The sequence below is a fragment of the Neodiprion pinetum genome, chromosome 1, assembly GCF_021155775.2.
Source record: "Neodiprion pinetum isolate iyNeoPine1 chromosome 1, iyNeoPine1.2, whole genome shotgun sequence".
NCBI lineage: Eukaryota > Metazoa > Arthropoda > Insecta > Hymenoptera > Diprionidae > Neodiprion > Neodiprion pinetum.
The window spans coordinates 40,327,808-40,348,557 of NC_060232.1; the positions used below are offsets into that span (position 1 = coordinate 40,327,808).

Consider the following 20,750-nt stretch of genomic DNA (forward strand, 5'->3'; position numbering starts at 1 on the left):
GATTTTCAAGTGTGTATGAAATTCTTAAACTACGAAATAAATACGTACATTGTACATACGTGAATTAAACATTCTTTAAAAGACAACGACAGAATTGACATTCGATGAAACGCGATCCTGCGGTTGCGCAAATGATAGTCAGTAATGTGGAGGATTGCTCGTTTATGGATCAGTTGCAAGTGGGTGTATGTGAAAAAAAAAAACTGTATTACACGCATGACTAGTTGCTTCACCTTGAAATGCAGAGTTGGAATATAGCGAGCACCCTTTCGTACCGCTGTGCGTATACACTATATTTACACTGGTATAATGGCTTAAGGCCAATTTGTCGAATTTTCGTGACTCGAATAATGCCTGGAATTCACGCCCGCCGTTTGAATTTCATAGATTTGTTTCAGAAGAGCGTACAGGGTAAGTTAAAAGTATACGGCTTACATGCGGATCGATTTGATAAATAGAATTAGTCCCTAATACGTGCTTAATTTTAAGGGAAACAATCGGTGACATTCACTTGACATTGCGAAGTAATCTGATAATGAAAGAAAGTAAGAGAGAGAAAAAAAAGAACGCGCTTCTCTCTCCTGAAGGTTTGCCAAAACTTGAGTCGAATAAATAGGAAAATAATAATAACAATACCGAATCATTTTCTTTGGATGTAACGTAGAGAGTGAATTCCTAACGACTGCACGCTCTGCCGTATGATAAAATTTAATGCGTATGCGCTGCAAACCGGTAGCAATTGTTTACCAGGGCGACCAACTGTCTCTAACCTAAAAAATTTTGACAGTCACGAATCGAACGCAACTGCCACCGAAAACTCTCAAAATTTTTCACGTTACAATTCAGTGTTGCACGACATCTATCGATATTTACTCATATCGATAACTAGAGGTCAAAATATCGATATTTTACGTCCTCGATAATCCGTATAGTACCGATACTTTTACTGCAATACCAAAAAGAATGTATCAAAATTCTACCTCTCAAAAAATAAACTGAGAATAATTCGATTTTAAAACAAACCTGAAATAATAATATTAAATGGAGTTTTCTACCCCAAGTGTATCGTTGTAGGATAAATTCAATTATCGAGTTATTGTAAATTCTATTTAGCCAACGATATGAAACTTTGTGTACGGTAAAATGTTATACAGGCTAAATAATTCTAACGCCAAAATAAGTCTCAAATACATAACTGAAACTAAAGCAGACGTGTAGCTCTTATTCCAAGTAATATATTTTCGTCGATATTTTGTATATCGATGTTTGAACAGCAATACATTGACACATCGATATCGAAGAACGCGATACATATCGATATGAGACATCGATGTTTCAGAGAATATCGTGCAACACTATACGTTACATACATCGCGGCGAACTGCCGTCTGAATTAATTACGGTTGGTCCCCCTGACGAACAATCTCCTCTCGAATTACAGCGCGTGCGCATTGAATTCCAGCAGACGACGGAGCATGCAGTCGTTAGGAATTCACTCGGTATCTAACACGCTAAGAGTTCTGTGAAAAATATAACAGGTCAAATTGTCTCGTTGAATTTTGCGGAATTGAGGAGTAGATATTGCACGCTGCTATTACACAACCGTAAATTTTGCTGTGATGCGACATATTATGTACTATAATTGCGTATCGCTATCTCGCGTTCGTTACAGGTAACCATAGGTATATAGAGGCGATTAAAAGATAGGAAGAGGAGGGGTGGTGTTTTGTTTCACGATATAATAATTTCCACCTGATCCCTCGATTGCACGGCGATCGCGTTGAAAGACGGATTACGGCGTCGGCGATACATATCTTTATCATAATCATGGCTTGGCTGCGGCGTACTTTACATTTTCTTTTTTTCTTCTTTTCTTCTTCACATGTATATATTAGGCATATAATTCATTGTCCATGTAATTACACAAAGGTCTTTTTCTTCTTGTAACATACCGTTTTTCTGCCGTGCAAATCGAACGAAAGTTATACCGCGTTGGCTTCCATTAAAGAAGAAAAAAAAAAAAAGAAGAGAGAGAAACACAAAACACGCCGTATAATACTTTAACTTTGGTCTATATGCGTATTACGACAACGCCGTTGTAACTCATTCGACACGTTTCTAACAAGTTTTATAACAAGTGTAGTTTGTAGATGCCAGGGTTGTTGAAAACTTTTCATTTTCAACTCGTTGACATTTTATAAATGCACTCATAAAAAGTACAGGTAGAAAATTTTCGTAATACCTTTTAATTGAATTTTCTCTCGCTCTCTCTCTCTCTCTCTCTTCAATGCGATGAATATATTTATACCATATAACGTCTGTATTATAACAGGCATATAGTTATTATAGGATGTTGCTGTATGATAAATAATGTTTAATTATTCCCACAAGTTAATATAAAATAATTAACGTTCCATTAATTTTCCCCCCTCAATTATAGTCGATATATATTATTATTATTACCGCGCGACACTCTCAACTATAATATCCTTTCACTGCATCCACATGTTCCGTTATTTACAAGGAATTTGCGAACATACGTATTACAGGCATGAAAAAACGAAATGGCACGTCTTGTGGGCGAAATTCAAGCTCATACCCCGCTGCAGGTACATGGAATCGATACAGGTATACCACTAATGCATTTACCGGTAATGTATTAATGTATGTACATATAATCATCCATGTCTATACTTACACTTGACACATATGTATACACGTATGCATAATTAACCGAGTCCAACGACTTATTTTACTGCAGGAATAGAAGTTAGGTGTGAGGTATATATATATATATATATATATAATATATATAAGTAAATAAGTTCTTAAATTACGCAACTTCGCTGATTACCGGCAGCCGATTATACGCACTTGACTGTTGTAACTTTTTTTACAGTGCAAATTTAAATGCACTCACACTCAATGTATAAGAATAATTAATTCTGCCTTTCGCCTGTTAGTGAGTTTACAATCCGACAAATCGACGGAGCTGAAAACTCGGATCAATGACAATTGTGACCGATCTTATAAATCAGGCGATGCGTAAAACATTGCGAAAAATAATTTCATACGTTTATGATTCAAATCGCCGGGGGCATGTTGACGTGATTCTTTTTTCCTTTTCTTCTTATACACATCGACTCGCGAAAAAGATATTTTATCGATAAATTCCGTGTGAAAATTGCCTTTCGATACTCGCCTCGAAATTGATGTACCCGCAAAGGATATAAAACGCGAATGGAGGTGTTGGGTGCTAGCTACACATTTGCATACATGTACGAATATCGTACATTCAGCGTATGTACATTGTATTAAAGGTACGCATGTACGTGTAAGATTTAAACGAGCTGTTCGTCGGGCGTAAAATTTGACGGAGAGACAAATTTTACACGTTGTATTTTTATTACCTTTGTTTCAACGTGACTTGCTTCTCTTTGCTTTGTATTTTTTTTTTTATATTTATTCACCGTCATTATTATAATTATTATTACTATATCCTTGTTACTCCGCATATATTCATCCATTGCTCGAACCATATCAAGCGGAAAATCTTCGAATGTATGTATACATATATACATACAAGTGTTTATAAATAGTCACTTGGCAATTGGAGAAGATATTTTTTTTTTTAATTATAATCGTTTAAATATGAAAATAAAAACGGTTAACGGAACACAAATTTCGTCTCCGTTTTATTTGACACTTAATCGAAATATTTGTGAAAGGATTTTTTTTCTCGCAACTGTGATAAATCTCTATGCACTTCACCGAGGAGCTGCTTTTTCGGTCACCGGACAAGTAAAATTCGTACGCGGTCTGTGAAGATATATTTTTATCACCAGCTAGCCAGCTACCAGCATGTGTTTGTTTTGACAAGACATTGAAATTATCTCTAATCTTGATTCTTCTCGAGAGAATTCCACCGCTCAGACTTTGTCTGTCAATGTGGTCAAGTTATGTTCACTTCACGGTTTCTACGCAAGTTTCTAAATGGAATAAAATGATAATTGCGATACGTCAGTAATCGATTCTGTGATTATTACATTAAATTCTCTGAAATTCCACTGTATATACGTGTAAGAATCATCGTTGCAACATCAAGAATCGCAAACATTATCATAAAATTACGATGTTTTTCGATAACAACTTATGCGGTTATGCAAATGAAAGTATCTTGTCTCAAAAATAGCAGAGTTCATTGTATTGATCTTTTTCCTTTTTTTTTTTTTTTCACTCCTGTTTTTTAATCACAAATCAGGTTGATGGATCGAGAATGTATTGTACATAAAACGGGATGGACTATAGTGGAAAAAAACTGGCTCGTAGAGTGTACGATAATCTTCAAATCTATAGATCGGGTCTCTCGTGTAACTTAAAAAACGTGTGCACTGTATATGTAATATATATTCTTGTTTTCCACGACTAATTTGTATTCGAATAAAAAAAAAAACCACTTAATCAGATTTTTAGGTACAGAAAGGAATGTCACGTATACACCGAAAATAAGTAAGAAAATAATATCTAAGAGAGCTGACATTGTTTTTCTCTCTCCTGCAATGGGTTATTTGCTTTTTTTTCAATTCGGTCATTTCTTACACCATTCCTTAATTTCGATATACACGTGTACCTAATAAAGGGAAAAAAACAAACAACAATTGCTCGCCGGTGCGAATCGCGTGTGAAAACACTAGAACGTACGGTACACGTAATAATAGTAATTGGAACAATAATAAAGTAATTGTTATGGTCGCCTCCGTGCAATGCAAGAGCAACCGCGCGGCTACTGAAAAGAGGTTACGCAATCCATCGCTGCTGCAGAATAGTGTGTATATACCTATATAATACGAGTTGTACGAAAGCAAGTTGTGTAGGTATGCTTATTGACACATATCTAATGCGTAAATATGTGTATATAATATTAAAGACTGGGCGATTGAATTCGCGAGAAAGAAAGAAGGAAAGAAAAAAAGGTTACAATTGCAGACAACTGACATACCATACGGTTATTATGACAGGCACAACACAATCACCGCCTAGGAATTCCATCATGCGTGTACACGTGCATACCGACATGTACGGCACATCTCATTGCGGGTTGAAAAACTTTCACCACGGCGCTAAGGAATTGAACTCAATTAAACTCAATTCCGTTCTTTCGGGGAATAAAAATTGTAAGTTTGTGGGTATTTATTCCACTGTAATGTGTAAATTACAAAGTGGATAGATATACTGTACGCGTGCGTGGTATACGATTGTCCGCATGTGTGTAACTTGATTGTCGCCCAGGCTTGGCAATTGAGCCTGCATGCATATATCTACTAATTGTTATTGCGGAGGGTCTCGAGATGCGGGTGGCGGGTGAACGAGTCAGTTTTAATTGCTCTCGGAACGATCGTCGCCGCTTGAACTACGCCGACGCTTGTCGTCGCTTCGTGGGAAAGATCGCGCTCGTTTGTCATTGCTATACGGAACTATAATACGTACGCGCTGATTAATTAACGTTCTTCGTGCCAATACAGAATCGCCTCCGTCGAAGTCATGTGTAAACAAACGAAACGAAAAGAGCGATGCACCGTAGAAATTTCATGAAGCTGAAGCTAGCGGTCAGAGTTTAGCTTTATCCTCTTCATTCTGTAAAAGTATTGGGTGCTACAAAGTGTTGCAAAAAATTTTGATTTTCGGTCTTCGCTACCTTATTTGAATGAACATTAGAACGTTTTGCTCCTAATTCTGGCTGCTAGCTTCAGCTTTGTCGAGTTTTCAACTCTTTCCGTTGTCGTTCGTCTACTTCGTATATAGGAAAAAAACAGGGGGAGTTTGCTCGGTCGGTAAGGGTAGGCGTACTACATGACCTTAATGCACGTTATCCAAGCCATCCACCGGTGGGCTGGACAACCTCAATCAATCTCCATTGTTTGCTATTTTCATCGTTTTTGGACATTTGCCGAGAGCCGTACGAACTTTATTCCAAGTATTGGGATTGTCACTTTACAATGCGTCATCTGATGGAAAAAAATCAAAACTAATCCAACCAGGCTGACAGCTGAACTTTGGCCGTGTTTTTTCGCGTGTGGATGGTAGAACAGGTGCATAGATTACTGATTATGGTTAATTAATTTATGTGACACGAGTAATTCGAAACACCAAAAATTACGATTTGCCTCCATTAATATTAAAAACTTGGGTTATCTGGTGATGAAATGGCGCCGACAAACATGCTCTGACGTCACGAGGACATTCGCCAATAATGCTCTGCACAGTGCAAGCTGCAGATTTCACTCATTGACTGCACAGAACTAATTCAAAGTCAAATTGATTCCAGTCGCCTGAAAATATTCCTTACGTCCAAAGTCAGTAAACGTGACCATGTTATATGCCATCCGTAGCTCTTGACGGTCTCATACGTCATCGATTTACAAACGATAGTAGGTAAAATTTGACCGCAATGCATAATTGACTTGTATTCTCATCGAATAATTATCAATTATATACAGTCAACGGAGGAGATGAACTATTCAGGCATAATCACGTCACGACCGTTTTAAAAGTAAGAGTTTTTACGAGAATCTATCGCATTCTTTGCTAAACCTTTGAACCGATTTGGAATTTATCATAAAATAATGGTGCTATTGTCGGAAAGTGCGCTCTGGTCAGCTAGGGCTGAATAAATATCGTGCAGATTTGTAATTCTCTTATTACGCCGCGAGGCGGGCTTTGAGGTAATATTTTGCAAATTATTCGATTATTAAATCATGTGATATTTATCGGTTGTTGCTGACCAGAGCGAATATTCTTACATCAAAAGGATCACGTCGCAAAAGATTTCAAATAGAATCGATGTTTTACGAAAGAATAATTTGAAATGGATTCCCGTAAAAGTACTTAATAAACCAACCGCGTGTAATGTCACATGTTTTGACTAGTATCAAAGCCTACGTATCACTGACACAAAAATGCCGCAGTCAGCGCGATTCTATGTGAAATGCCGAATACAAGTACCCAAAAAAATTAATTTTACGCAAGAATTATGCCAAGAAATGTATTTCCATACTCGAATTACTATTTATTGCAGAAATACATTTCCTCCAGTTATTTTCGCATGAAATGCAGAAGTTTTTGGACAGTTTTGTTTCGCATTGCGTGCAGATAATTACACTGGCTGCGGCATTTTTGCATCATTGCTGTATAGGCTTTGACAATAGAGAAAATAAGTAATTCATTTTACTCAGTCACTAAAGACTAATTACAGCAGCCTCTCAATCGTCTTCGTTACACCGGTTTCAGGTACGTGCAATTTGAAAATTTCTCCACTTGCTAACTTCCGTATAATCGAATGTAGTCAAATAGTGGAATGATTGTGGTCGGCATCTTCAGGCGATTCGGTGCCAAGTGCAAGGGTTGTTTGTGCACGACGTTATCTGCAAGAAGACTTTCGCTTTTTGTAATCTCAAACCTGAGAATCAACGCGCTCGTGTAAACACAAAGCCAATGAAAATAGTGCATTCGTAAAGCTCTGATCAGCTGCTGCGACGACGCACATTGTGGCAGCGTGCCGCAGGTCGCTCGTTGTAACGCGACGTTGATAAACATAGATTTGGTCCGTCGGGCTGGCAGAATGCCACCGGGAAGTTGCAGTCTCGAAACTCGTCTCGTCACCGCCCCCGACTTTCGTCGTCGTCGTCGTCGTCGTGTTTACCTTCATGCAAGATCGGCCCTGTTCGACTTCCTGCAGGTCTGGTAGCGTGGCTAGACTCTGCGCCGAATGCTGGCGGGCAGATTCCGACACGTAATGCTTACGCTTTTTAGAATATTATGACGCGCGGATCTGGTTTCGCAAGGTCGAAAAAAGATGAAACGAAATTATTGCGGTGCTCTCGCCCCGTTATCGACCCGATTAACCCGGGTCAATTAACTGATCAACGGTCTTCTTCTTCACTGAAATGTCAAACAATTTGTACGATCGGATTATTTTCGGTTCTCAACGGTTTTATTTCAGAGGTTTGGGTATTGGTAAAACGCGTTGCGGGTGGGTGAAACCATAAAAACACGATGTTGCAAACGGCGTGCAGTCTTTCGATTCCGTGCAACGCGAAATAAACAACTCTGATATAAATCCCACGACACGAAACCTGCACGAGACTGCGTCAAGTCTCGGAGATCGAACGTCGATCACACAATTCAAATTTTTTTATAAATCCTTAAAATTCGGATTTGAAACGATCAACCAACTTATAACAAGCAAACCTAAAATGACGTTCTCATAACCAAATAACAAGCGTACGCAAGACTTTTACAGTTCTCACAGCATCGTTCCAACTCTCATGCGGCAGCGGCTCGATTTCAAAGAGAACCTTTCGCACTTTTCACCACCCAAGCAAAGGTGGCGGAAAAGGAGAAGGACCGAGGGCTGAGTTATCGATCATCGGCTCAGGCGTTATTACTCCATAGGTACATGTACCATCCACTGGCAAAACCATGGAGTACGAACGCGTTCCCGACCACGCGGCGCAAGTCGCACAGGTACGTCTCGTATTACGTAGGTATACGTACGATGTGAGTACCTGTAAGCTTGCGGTAACTCCTAGACGGTTCTCGCGTGTAATCGCACGTACGGAGCGGGTTTAAGCTTTGAAATCGGAGCGCCGTGCCCAGATATTATTCAAACCTAAAAATACAACGAACTGGGGTCTCCCACAACTCTGATCGCAACGCCGTCCAGGCGGCGGGATGTCAGCTTCTCCTGGCTGGTTTACAATAACTCGGAAAAAGTTCCATCTCCGACCACCTCGATGACGACTCGTTTGCGCCCATGCATGCATGTATACATACTTAACGTCTATGTACACGCACGTTATTTACATACATGTATACACAGAGTGTACCGCAGTCCAGCGGTTACAACACGTGCACAGGCAGCATCATTCTGCAATCGCATCACACCCGTTGCTTTACACGCTGTTATCAAGCAGACGCGGATGCCACTGACTATAGACTGTACAATAACGCGTGATTACGCAGGTCTGCAAAAAAATATTTTTCTTCAGCTGCACGAGATGTTTTTGGTAGATTTTACGTTTTCGAGTCTACTGAATCCAAAAATCACTTCCATTCCCCTTCGTCACGTACAATGTTTTTGCAAAACACAGGGTGTTAGTTCAAGAAATAACCTGACGCGATGGAACTTTTTGAGTACTTTTCCCGGTTTCAGTGAGTGAAAATCTAAACGAAACAGTACAGAAAACGTGTGCTGTTCTTTGGTTGCAGACCTGTGTTACTTGTATTTTCCTCGTTCACCGTATCGCAGAACGGTCGAGCGGTAGTCCGATCGGCTGAATTGGGCGGTAAAAATCCCAAAACTGTGCTGCGAGACATCGCAAAGTGCACACAGATTATAGATTCTGAGAGACCCGATTCTCGCTGTAGTTTGTTCATCACACCTACCTCATAATCCCTGTTTCTACGATACACAAGCGTATCGATCGTCGTTGGGGTCCACCTATACACGCAAGGCGATACGATGCAGGAGCGAAGGATAGGAGTAAAGTACGAGCTTTATAAAAGACGGTCTTGAAACTCCGCGCAATGTTTACATTGCGGAGCGTCTCCGCCACCTCGATCTGTACCGTCGGGTGATTTGCGGTTTCTTTTCTTTTGTTTTTTTTTTGTTTTTTTTTTTAACTGCCAATCGATTACTCACCGAAACTCACATCGATAGAAACGGGTTCCTTGGGTGGAGGCGCGCTGGTCGCCGGCGTAACCGTGAATCGTTCCGGCATATCGAGGTCCTGTCGATGGTCCTCCTCTTCTTCTTCTTCTTCTTCTTCTTCTTCTTGTTCTTCTTCCTGCTCCTCCTTTTCGACGACTCCGCACTCACTTCCGTTTCCACTTACGGCTATGTATTGTTTGTATGCCCTACTCCGCGTCGTCGGGGTACCGCGTTCTTTGTACGACAGGAAAACTCTTCTACGGGATTATCGCGCGTACTGTGCCCGACACAGTGAAACGTCGAACGTTTTCGCAACGACTGTATACTGCGTATAATACTCCGCGGTCGCTATCGGACTCCCTCCTTGGTCCGCGAATCGAGCCTAACTAACGAGCTTCCTCGACGCGTAAGGAGGAGGTGTTTGTAGTTTAAACGAAAAAATCTCCCGCACTTTCCTCCTACCACCTAATCCCCCTCCCGCCGCTCTCCCCTTTCCCTCCCTTCGCTCACTGCCACTTGCGTTAGCGCCCGCTCCGCTTTTGTCTCTTTCTTTCAAGAATTATTAAGCCGTTTGCAATGCCGGTTAGCAGTGTAACGCAACGCTCGAGCACGCGGCGCTATCAGTATTCAGTAGTAACGCGAGATTGCTGATAGTCGGAATCTCTTCTCGCGAATACGCGTCTAACCCGACGTAATAATTTCCCCGGTATATGTATTATCGTTAGAAGAACCGCAAAGATCTGCGACCCTGCGAGTAGTAGCTGATTGACGACAGAGGTTCCTCTTCCTCTTGGGTTGCCGACACTCGGGACGCCACGCGACACGCGCCGCACTCGTAACCGTGGCTTCCTTTATTCTAGTCGCCAATAATACACGTGCGCAATGACGGCAACACACGTTAACTGCAAGCAGACGAATACGCGCCTTGTGCGTGTCATACATGAGACTCCAGGGGTTTCCATGCCGATCGTTGTTGCATTGCACGCGCGTTACGCACCAACCGTACACTCTCATATTCATCCGCGTGCGTCGTCGCCGGCGTGTGTTTCTCGTTTCTTTGCACGCTATGCATGTGCGCGTACATTGCACATACATATATACGTAACACACGCCTACGCTTGCATGTGTGACCGACGCACGAGAGGTGCTTCACCCACCCGTCGGCCGTCGCACGCGTCCTGAGCGTCCTGGTATATCCAAAGGTGGCGAAACAGTTGTAAGCAGCTAACTGCAGCTTTTTCCGTTCCGCGTTTCCAGCCGCGATATGTAGGTGGCGGTAAAGCTCGGTCTTACCCGTCTTACCTTACCTTACCTGCAGCCTTCGTTGCTTACCCGGTTACTTACCACGAATGTCGTCGCGCGTGGTTCGTCCAGGTGGTTTGCAAGTAAAAATATGAAATTTTCAACATCTTATTTTCATATTCATTCATAATGTAAAGATCGTTTTATAATTTCTTGTGCCAGTCATGCTATTACTTCCATCTAAGAATAGATTGTGAAATCTTCGGCAGTTTTCATTTGTAACACGGTATGTCACCATCTAAAGTGTATCATCAATCACACTGATCGCGAGCTCCGATTATCTCATATTGAAAGCATGAAATTCAACCGCATGGTGAAACCCATGGTAAAACCGTCAATTGTTTTCCAACAGACCGAATGTCGTTCGTTACAATTTTTTACGTACGGACCCAAACGGTGGCGACGAAGGTTTCCACATCGGCAAATCTGAAATTTTGGTAACAGTCTCATTGTCAGCTAGACGAACGTTTGATTTGCGAAAAATTTCCATCAAAACAGACAACACGTGCGTCTACTTCCCAGCAATATTCGAACACGACTGATTGCGAGCCGGTTGTGCGCGCGTCGAATTCGAACTTGGCGTCGCTGACGTCACTAACGTCACGCAATGGCCGTCCACGAAACGTGAGCGGAGACTTCGAGTGTGTGGCGGTGCGGCAAGGCTAGCTCAGAGAGTGGTGATTGCGCGAGGGACTGTCCATCGCGGAAAAGTTTTCTTTACAAGCTGTTTAAAAAAAATTCGTCAAGCTGTGGACCCAGCCGCAAACAATGGGCTCGAAAAAGCACAAAAAACACAAACGGGAACGAATCGAAGGTAACAGTGAATCACGTGATTATTGTCACTCGTTCTTTTGCGCATCCGTACGCCTCTGCAGTACCGCTACTCGTAACCAGATTGTTTACTTTTCTCTCCTGCTGTCATTTCGCATCTTTCGTATCGATAATCGCAGACAACGCTGGCCGCCGGATGCCGCACAATTTCTATCGCTTCATTATCACAGCTTCCGATTAATAACGGTCTATAATAACGATAATAGAATATTGACGTTGTTTCTTGAAAATAAAAAGGGCGGCCGCTCTGTCAGAAGCATTTTTCGCAATCGGGAATCGTCGCGTTTCACACGCTCAAGGTGTTTCCCGTGCTCGATTAGATTTTCTGGAATCGCGCGTCACTTGTTTATTTCTAGGATACATGCTTCGTTTGACGATCGACTGAATTTTCTCGCAAATTTATATTTACTTGAGAGAGGATAGAGAAGATTAAGTATTGATTATTTGTTTTACACAGAGGGGCATTACTCGACCCCAGATAGACCTCCGGCCTTGAAGCTGATATTGAAGGTCGGTGGGAGCAGCGGGACTCCTGAACATGCGGCAGATTCGCCTCATCACTCGTCGATACTTCAGCAGCACTATCAGCAGCAACTTGGTGTTAATTATTCCGTGACCCAGGGCGAATCTGAGTACGATCGTTACATGGGTCACAAAAAGTTGAAGAAGAAAAAGAAGAAGAAGGACAAACGGCATAAGCATCATCATAAGGAGAAAAAGAGACGGAGGGAGGAATCCAGCCAGGAGTCTGTCGGAGAAGACAGTCTCCTGGAACCACCTAAAAAAATATCTGCCATTATGCCTCAAAATCAACAGCTTATGCCCCCCAGGCCACCCGAGATCGAAAACAGAGTAGGCGTATTGGCCTCAAGCTCACTTTCTCCCCATCGTGAACCTAGAACCTGTGTTCTAAGAAAAATAGCTGAGAGAACTCCGCTTCAGAGGCTACTGGAACACCTGCTTAGGTCGATGGAGAAACGAGATCCCCAGCAGTTCTTTGCTTGGCCGGTAACGGATAATATTGCGCCTGGATATTCTCAAATAATAACAAATCCAATGGACTTCAGCACAATAAAGCAGAAGATTGACGACGGAAATTATCAGAATTTGAATGAATTTATAAACGATTTCAAACTGATGTGCAGTAATGCTACTACTTATAATCACCAGGACACAATTTACTACAAGGCAGCCAAGAAGCTTCTTCACGTCGGCCTCAAAATGGTTACTCCCGAGAAGCTCAGGCAGCTCAGATCCGTTCTTACCTACATGTCAGATATTACTAAGGAGGAACTTGGGTTCGAGCTCGGCGCAGAGGATCCGAATAATCCTGACGTCATGGTGACAGAAGAGCAGATTGAGAAGGAGAGGGAACAGGAGGAGAGAAACGAAGAGGCGGAAGAACTGAGGAAAGAAAACCAGCGGAAGTTGCGGTTGGCAAATTTGGGTAGGTACGAAGCGATCCCGGACGACTTGACACCCGATGAGATCCTTAAACAGGCGCAAAGTGCAGCTAAACATGCCGCAGAAAAACTTAGCTTCAAACGAGTCAATTCTAAGATGGGCTTTCTACGCCAGAAGAAGGATGGAACTACAAGTCTGCAGATTTTGGTTCCTGGGGACGGTGTTATACCCGGCACAAACCAGAGGCCTGTTTCCTTAGGACAATTAATTGGAAAGTTGAGCCATGGAACTGGCTCGCTGGCTGGTTTCAGAGAAGACAGACGCAATATGTCAAAACCAGCAAAACCGCTATACTACGGAGCCTTCGGCTCCTACGCTCCCAGCTATGACTCGACTTTTGCCAATCTTACCAAGGAAGAGACAGATTTGGTGTTCCAGACGTACGGAGATGAAACTGCGGTTCAGTACGCAGAGTCTATTTTAGATTTTGCCAAGGACTGTGACTATACCTTGACCATGGTTGACAATTTGCTCGATTTGTTGACCAATGGGGATCACAAGAAAACTAAGAAATTTTTGGAGGAAAAGCGCAGGCTTCGAGAAGAGGAAGAAAAAATAAAACACCTCCTTGAAAAGCCAGCACAGGATGGGAAAGGAGCAGAATTTTCAGCGGATAAGGTTAAAGTTGACCTTGACCAACTAAAGAGCCTGGCTGACCTTGGCATTGATATAGATTTCTTGAATAATATAGGTAATGAAATTCATGTTACATATAAGATACTGACCCTTTTTGAGGTCTTCCGAAATTCATGTTATATATGACATATTGACCTTTTTATAAATTTGAAGTACTATATTGTGATATTTATAAATTTATCTTGATGTCTCTTCTTCGGTTATTGCGTTCAAACATTGTCAGTAATTTGATATGTTACGACGCACCAAGATTAAAAGACCATTTGGTACTATCAGCCACAGACTGCAGTCAAAAGTCATCAAAACCTTAAGGTGACCCGTGCCCAAAATATGGGGTTATCTCCTGCAGTGTTATCACTTAGGCAACCCGAGTTGGCCATAATTTCATACTAGCTCTGCTATTACTAATATTTCTGTATTTTTTACTGCCATGAAATTTACTCTACAACTATTTTTCATCCCCGTGTAGCAAAAAGTTTTCACCGAGCCACTGAATTCCATTTTACTCTGAACGTATTTTACTCCCCAGGAGAATTTGTATTATTTTGATCCCAAATGCATTTTATCACTATTGTCTAATCAATGTTCTTTATTTCTTTTCATATTTGGAACAGAAGAAGAAACTAAAACGACTGAGGAACGAGCGGCGCTCCAAAGTGAATTGGACGATACGACACAGCTCCTGGGTCGTTTGCGTCAAGTGCAGCATGACAGACTGTCTGCACAGCCACCAGCGCACCTGTCAAACGTCCCAAAGGCGCAAGAGACAGAAACAAGTCTGGCAGAAAAGATCACAGAGAATCTGACTGAGATTGCCAAGAAGCTTCCACCCTCTGCTATTGCTCCAGTAGACGGTCTTCGGCGGGCGATGGGAATCGCCCCGATTTCACGACCGACTTCTGCCCCTGGAGCCGTTCCGGCAGCTGTCACTATCCCCCGACCAATTCCAGGAGTAGTTTCCAGCAGCGGTAATGTTCCTCAGCCGGAGCCGATGGAGGTCGTCGATACTATTGTTCCTTCACCGCCGTTGCCACTGGGAAATCAGAGTCTCAGTCAATCTCTGAATATAACGAGCTCAGGACAGACATCTTCCATGCAAGTTCAAATCGGAGAAATTCCTCCGCAGGATCAGACTCAGACTCAAGTGAGCGGAACTGGTAGCGGAGCTAACGGAGGACTCCTTGCTACGCAAGAAAATTCATCCGGAGTTCCTGACCTGGAATCAGAACTTAGAGAGTTCCTGGAAAGCGATCCTACTTTGGGACACTCACCACTCCACGACGACAAGACTCTTGAGGATATTCTGTCAGAGTCGTAGCCCCAGTGCAATGCTCTTGCATGACTAATTATGGTTTATCAAACTCAATGCAAAAATTCAGAACGTACAATGTTGAAAATACCTAATAAATAGTTTATATCTAACTTATATTTTCGTATCGGATATCTGTTTGCCATTAATCGTTCGATTTAATATATTCAAAGCAAATCAGCGAATCTGGAAAACCAGGGAAATTGGTAAATTTCGGGAATATCATCAAAGATGTTGACACCTTCAAAACAAGTCATTATCGTTTGACAAATACACGTACCCTCGTTACTATTCACAATACATATTAAATCTAAACAAGGCTGAAGTTAATAACGTTAACGTAACGAAACGTCAGTGGAAAAAATCTGTCGTGTAATTTCTGGATGACTTTCAAGGAGTTACTTTTTGAAATATATGAGTATTTTTTGTGTATCATCCTAAATGTGCAAAGTAACGTTTTTCCTAAACACGTATCTCGTTACTGTAACGTTACTAACTTCATCCTCATAAATCTGAACAATCACAAACGCTTTTACGAGATTTTGTCTCCATAATGCACACTGTTGATTCAAGTTTACTTTGTTTAGGTGAAGAATCACATCGAGAGTTACTTTGGACTTCCATTATTTGTCTGCAGCAACTCTTGAAAATAAGACATACCTTTTATCTAACGAGTAGGTAATTGAATTTCTCTGATCGGTAATCAAACGCCAAAACTTTCCTGTTCCCATACACGTTGGACCATGCGATTCGCCGTGCACAACTGATACACAAATGCCACAATATCGATTGATGCAGCTGCGGTTCCGCAACCTGACTTTTAATTACCGTAGGGACGTATACAGTTACTTGCAAAGTGCACTATCGAGCTTTTCAGAGTCGAACCATCGGATCTACGTGACGGCTGATGCAGTTCTATAGCACGTACGCGGCTATACCACGTAAACGTACCAGTATCAACAGAGCTTAATCTAACTAACTGACATAATTAACGAGAAGGAAAGGGGTGCGAGGGCGAAGCAACGGAGTAGCGAGATGACGACTCGTTTCACCTCCTTCTGTCGCTCTATATCACTCCTGTTCGCCTCCCGGCGCCAATGAATCTCTCCTACATATCTCAATTCTCGCCCCGCATTCCCGGCTACACCTGTTACAATACATATGGAACACATGCATACGTTACAACGCCCCTAGGTTATGCATTACTAGATAAGAATTTGACCAGGGTGGCCACACCCCTGGAAAACCTAGAAATGTCAGGGGATTTTTAATTTGGTTATGAAAAAAACTGAAAATATCAGTCCTCTGTCATGGACATTAGAAATGATTTTTTGAGGTAACAAGTTTACTTTGTTTCGTCCAGAAAACAAACTGGCTTGAACTGACTGTTTTGGAAGTTATATTTTTCTTCAATTCGAATTGGTTTTATTAACTTACTAGAACTGGGAAAACGTCAGGGAAAACTATGTTTTAAGTCCTAGAACACCCGGAAGTTTCATGGAATTTTTTTCCAACAAATTTGTGGACACCCAGTCGAAAAATTCGAGTTATCGGAATCATCATGATCCAGCACTCGAGTGTAAATTTATTTATTCAAAGCTTTGTAATAAATCTTGTTGCACCACTGATTAGATTTGACTGGCCCTATCTCCTACTGCTTTAAATCATAGCTGACACCGCGCGTTACTCTGCACGCACTATGATGCCTGCCTGTTAAATAATGCGGTTCGGGAGCCGTCTGTTTGAATTTCCGAGAAATATCGAGAAAACTTTTCTGCCTACAGGTGCAGGACTCGAATCGTATACGCCTACCAAGTATAAATCCTTAGGTCGAATTCTCCCCAGACTACGGTCGAAGTTTAGATTGCGGTGTAAACATTGTCGTTAACGGAAACTTTTGTTCCTCGGGTAATCTCCACGGTTTGGAGAGCGGCGATTATGAGTCGGCCATATTGGAGTAGGTGGTAGGATATTAGGGTTTTCGCAGCTTGCACGCTGCGTAGTTTCCGCACAAAGTTACCCGCGAGCTTTGCGTGATTCGAAATTACGACAACGAGGGGTTGCCGTAGGCAGGCGGTGCTACCCCTAATGTCATCAATTAAAGCATTAGCATAGACCAACGCTACAGTGCCGTTGGTATTGTACACGCAACTGTTGAGGCGTGATTAATGGAAAAAGTAAACAAGAAAAGAAGAAACGCGGGTGTGTAAGTTTTGAAGAAAGTAAAAACTTGTCAAGAGCTGGAGAAGAAATAAATTCAAACAGAACTTCCATTACTTTTTCTCTGCCGCATATAGTTCCAGATTTTATACACGTATTTATCGACTTCGAATCCAAGCTGTTACATGATTTATATTGCGCGCACGCCGGAATTCTCTCTCCCTTTCTCTTTCACAAGCTTTCATCTTAACCGAGGGGCGGTTAAATTGACTATACGTACATATTTAGGATTGTCCTTATTTGCGGGACGGATAAATTTTCATTGGGCCCCCCAGATCTGTTGTACATCATTCAAAAAGAAATCCGTGTAAAGTTTTAAGCCTCTACATCGACTGGAACATGTGCCTCAAAGCTCAGAAAGCTTTAAATGTAAAATACACGTAGTTTTTATAATGTGTTATTTCGTTTTGTACGACTTTGGTATAAATTGAGGGACCGATTTGAAACTTGGCAGAGTTGTTGCGTATAATAATAGGAAGAGACCCCGAAAATTTCAAAATTTTATAATTATTGTTTCCTTATATATAAGCCTAATAAAAGTGATGCTATTCAGCTTTGTATATAAAACGAAATATATTATAAAATTATGATAAAATGTTGAAATTTTCAGGGTTTCTTCCTATTATTGTAAGCAACAACTTTGCCAGGTTTCAAATCGGTCGCTTAATTTATACCAAAGTCATACAAAACGAAATAACTAGTTATAAAAACCTCGATAAAAACTACATGAATTATACATTTAAAACTTTCCGAGCTTCGAGGCACGTGTTCCAGTTGACGTAGAGGCTTAAAACTTTACGCAGATTTTATTTTTATTTTTGAATGATTTGGAACAGATCTGATGAGCCCAATGAAAATTTATCCGACCCCCAAATAAGGACCACCCTAGTGCATATGCACTATTATACAGTGACAGTTCTATTGTTCGAACGCGATTGTTTGGCACGTGCAAGTAATACGTGTATCTATTTACCCTCACGTACGTCTTCGCGTATGGGTGATTCTGCCAAAGAACAGTGTATCCATCGATTCTTTTCCCCTGTAAAAATATATTAATTGGCAGCGCGGGATTGAAATGCTGTACGGTGGATTAGCTTTTGTACTCACGTTGTAAAAGAGTCGTTCGTCATTTTCATTTTCTTTAAATTGAGTAATGTCGGACTAACTATAATACTGTATATCACGCATGAGTGTACATCAGGCATAATGTCGTGCAGAAAATTAGCATAGTCTCAAGATCCGTGGATAAGATTACGCTGAACGTTACCGCAGGTATGGTAATCAGTGTTTAGCAAATAAGTGTATAAAATTTGTTTCCATATCGCATAATTTGCGACCATGCTGCACGAATTCATCAGCCTCGTGCGGTTACCGTTACAGCTTTTGTATAAAAAAACGAATATGCAGCAGTATAATATAGCAAAGAATCGTAAGAGCTTGCGGTTTACCCCGTGATTTTTCAAATTTTTGACTAAAGTTTTGTCAGAATATCGTTAGTTTAAAATCGGTTCACTGTGTTGAGAAATTTTCTTCCCTAGTTTACGCGACTGCGTCGACATGAGATGTTGTGAAATGCCATTGTACATACTTACTGCCAGTTTGCCAAGTGATGCTTTCTTTCTACGCGATACAAACCTTAACAGTAACTTTGTTATTTGCTTTTCGTGTTTTGGCGGATTTCAATTCCACCGTATCTGTACAGCTTCGTGCGCATACACGCGAGTATACGTACTTGCGGGCTTTATAGGAATGGTGAAGTGAGCGGGAATTCCCCAGGGAACTATTATTGTAGCTCGCAACCGCAACTACACACATATACAGTAGTCGCGACACTGCGTTCCGACCACCCCCCGCACATGAAATAGGACAGAGTGTCCGCATTCGTTCAATATATTGATCGATCCGAACCTGACGTTCTCGGCCTGGCTCACGGTGTAAGACTCCAGGCGTAGGTGTGGGTGTAGGTGGTGCGGAAGGTACGTACTCTACCCTTTACCGCATGTGGAGCCCACGCGTCGCGGATAACTTGGGTCAGGATGGCGACGTGACGCTCGAATGGGATCACGACGGAAAAGAGAAGGGAAGAAGATACTGGGGGTGGTTCAAGGTTGACGGATGAGGATTGAAGGGGAGTAAGGGAACGAGGACGGGGTAGGGTAAGGGAAAGGGTGTGCGTTACAAAGCGAGCAAACAACGCAGACGTGGAAGAGCCACGGGAGCAGCACTGCGATACTCGAGTTAAACGCCGTCGGCATTTTGCCAGAATGTCTACGGGGCAAAGGGTCCTCCTCGCCGGAAGATTTACGAAAAGACTGGGCTTAGCGCTCCGCCTACTCCGAGGAGCTGAATCTCCCGATATTTGCGTCCCGGCTTTTGCTCGTCAGAGCGAATGGCACGTGAAAAGATATAGAGCAACGCCCTGTGCAGGATGCCAGGATCAGCCGGTGGGGAAGTCGGGAAATGCCAAAGTCGGCTGCCCCCCGACTACGTCGGATATACTTATATATGTATAATACTTCTTGATACGGTATTATTTGTTAACGGAATTAGGAAAATGCGCAGTGTTAACTCGCGGGACTGCTTAACTTCGTTTTTCAACAATTTATAAAAACACACTTTTCTCCAAGGGAACGTCAAACAGTTTCGTCTTTGAAGTACTCGGGTTATATACCCGAAGAGCCCTCAAGGGGAAATAAGTCTATCGATTTCTATGAAAATTTTTAACGAACTTTTACCAAAATTTCTATGCAAAAGTGTATGCATAGTTTTTGAACCTAGATTTACGTAAATATTTGTAATTTGTCGTAGTTCGTCGTACTTTTTCACTTCACAGATTATAATATCTAAGATTATGATCTACGAAAAAGTACGATACTATGAATCGGTCCAAATCCTATTCTTTCGCATAGAAATCTCCGTAAAAATTCATGGAATTACTTTCACCAGGGTTCCTGGTTTAGTAGGATAACATGAATGTCAGTTTTTACGTAAGACTCACGACAGATTCTCTAAATCCCGTCTAGACCATACTCACGATCAGAAAATGAGAAGATCAGTCTTCGGACATAAGCCCGAAATTTTTCTAGGAACTTGACTTACGGTAATTATGATCGTTGGTATCGGTATAACGTATATGGAACGCTGGAATGGAACGCTAAACGAGGAAAAGCTAGTCTTTGTAATAGGTAATTCCCTGCTGAAGCATGACCAATGTCGTGTAAGGACGTGTACATTTCCACAAACGGTAACCGGGAAATTCTCTGATAAGTATTTGATACC

At 41.7% G+C, this 20,750-nt stretch overlaps 2 protein-coding genes across 4 annotated transcripts in view; one reads left to right on the top strand and one right to left on the bottom strand.

Annotated features, from left to right (window-relative positions):
- Positions 1 to 10,163, bottom strand: part of kcc (solute carrier family 12 member kcc) — a 73,302-nt gene extending 63,139 nt beyond the window's left edge. Inside the window, exon 1 of one of the 3 annotated variants that reach the window (XM_046629611.2) lies at positions 9,701 to 10,163. In XM_046629611.2, coding sequence (XP_046485567.1) covers positions 9,701 to 9,779 — 79 coding nt within the window. In that variant the 5' untranslated portion in view covers positions 9,780 to 10,163. The remainder of the gene's footprint in view (positions 1 to 9,700) is intronic. The other 2 variants (XM_046629584.2, XM_069133111.1) reach the window with 2 other exon arrangements.
- A 1,434-nt stretch (positions 10,164 to 11,597) lies between these two features.
- Positions 11,598 to 15,368, top strand: Brd7-9 (Bromodomain containing 7/9). The gene is made up of 3 exons (XM_046629648.2): positions 11,598 to 11,825; positions 12,300 to 13,997; positions 14,557 to 15,368. Exons 1-3 carry the CDS (start codon positions 11,780 to 11,782, stop codon positions 15,258 to 15,260), a joined length of 2,448 nt encoding a protein of 815 aa, XP_046485604.1. The 5' UTR covers positions 11,598 to 11,779; the 3' UTR covers positions 15,261 to 15,368.
- The last annotated feature ends 5,382 nt before the right edge of the window (positions 15,369 to 20,750 follow it).

Excerpts from the sequence above, each read along its gene's own strand:
- Brd7-9 (XM_046629648.2), top strand. The coding sequence starts at position 11,780 with ATGGGCTCGAAAAAGCACAAAAAACACAAACGGGAACGAATCGAAG. Across the intron at positions 11,826-12,299 it reads CAAACGGGAACGAATCGAAG|AGGGGCATTACTCGACCCCA; the intron begins GTAACAGTGAAT and ends TGTTTTACACAG. Across the intron at positions 13,998-14,556 it reads AGATTTCTTGAATAATATAG|AAGAAGAAACTAAAACGACT; the intron begins GTAATGAAATTC and ends TATTTGGAACAG.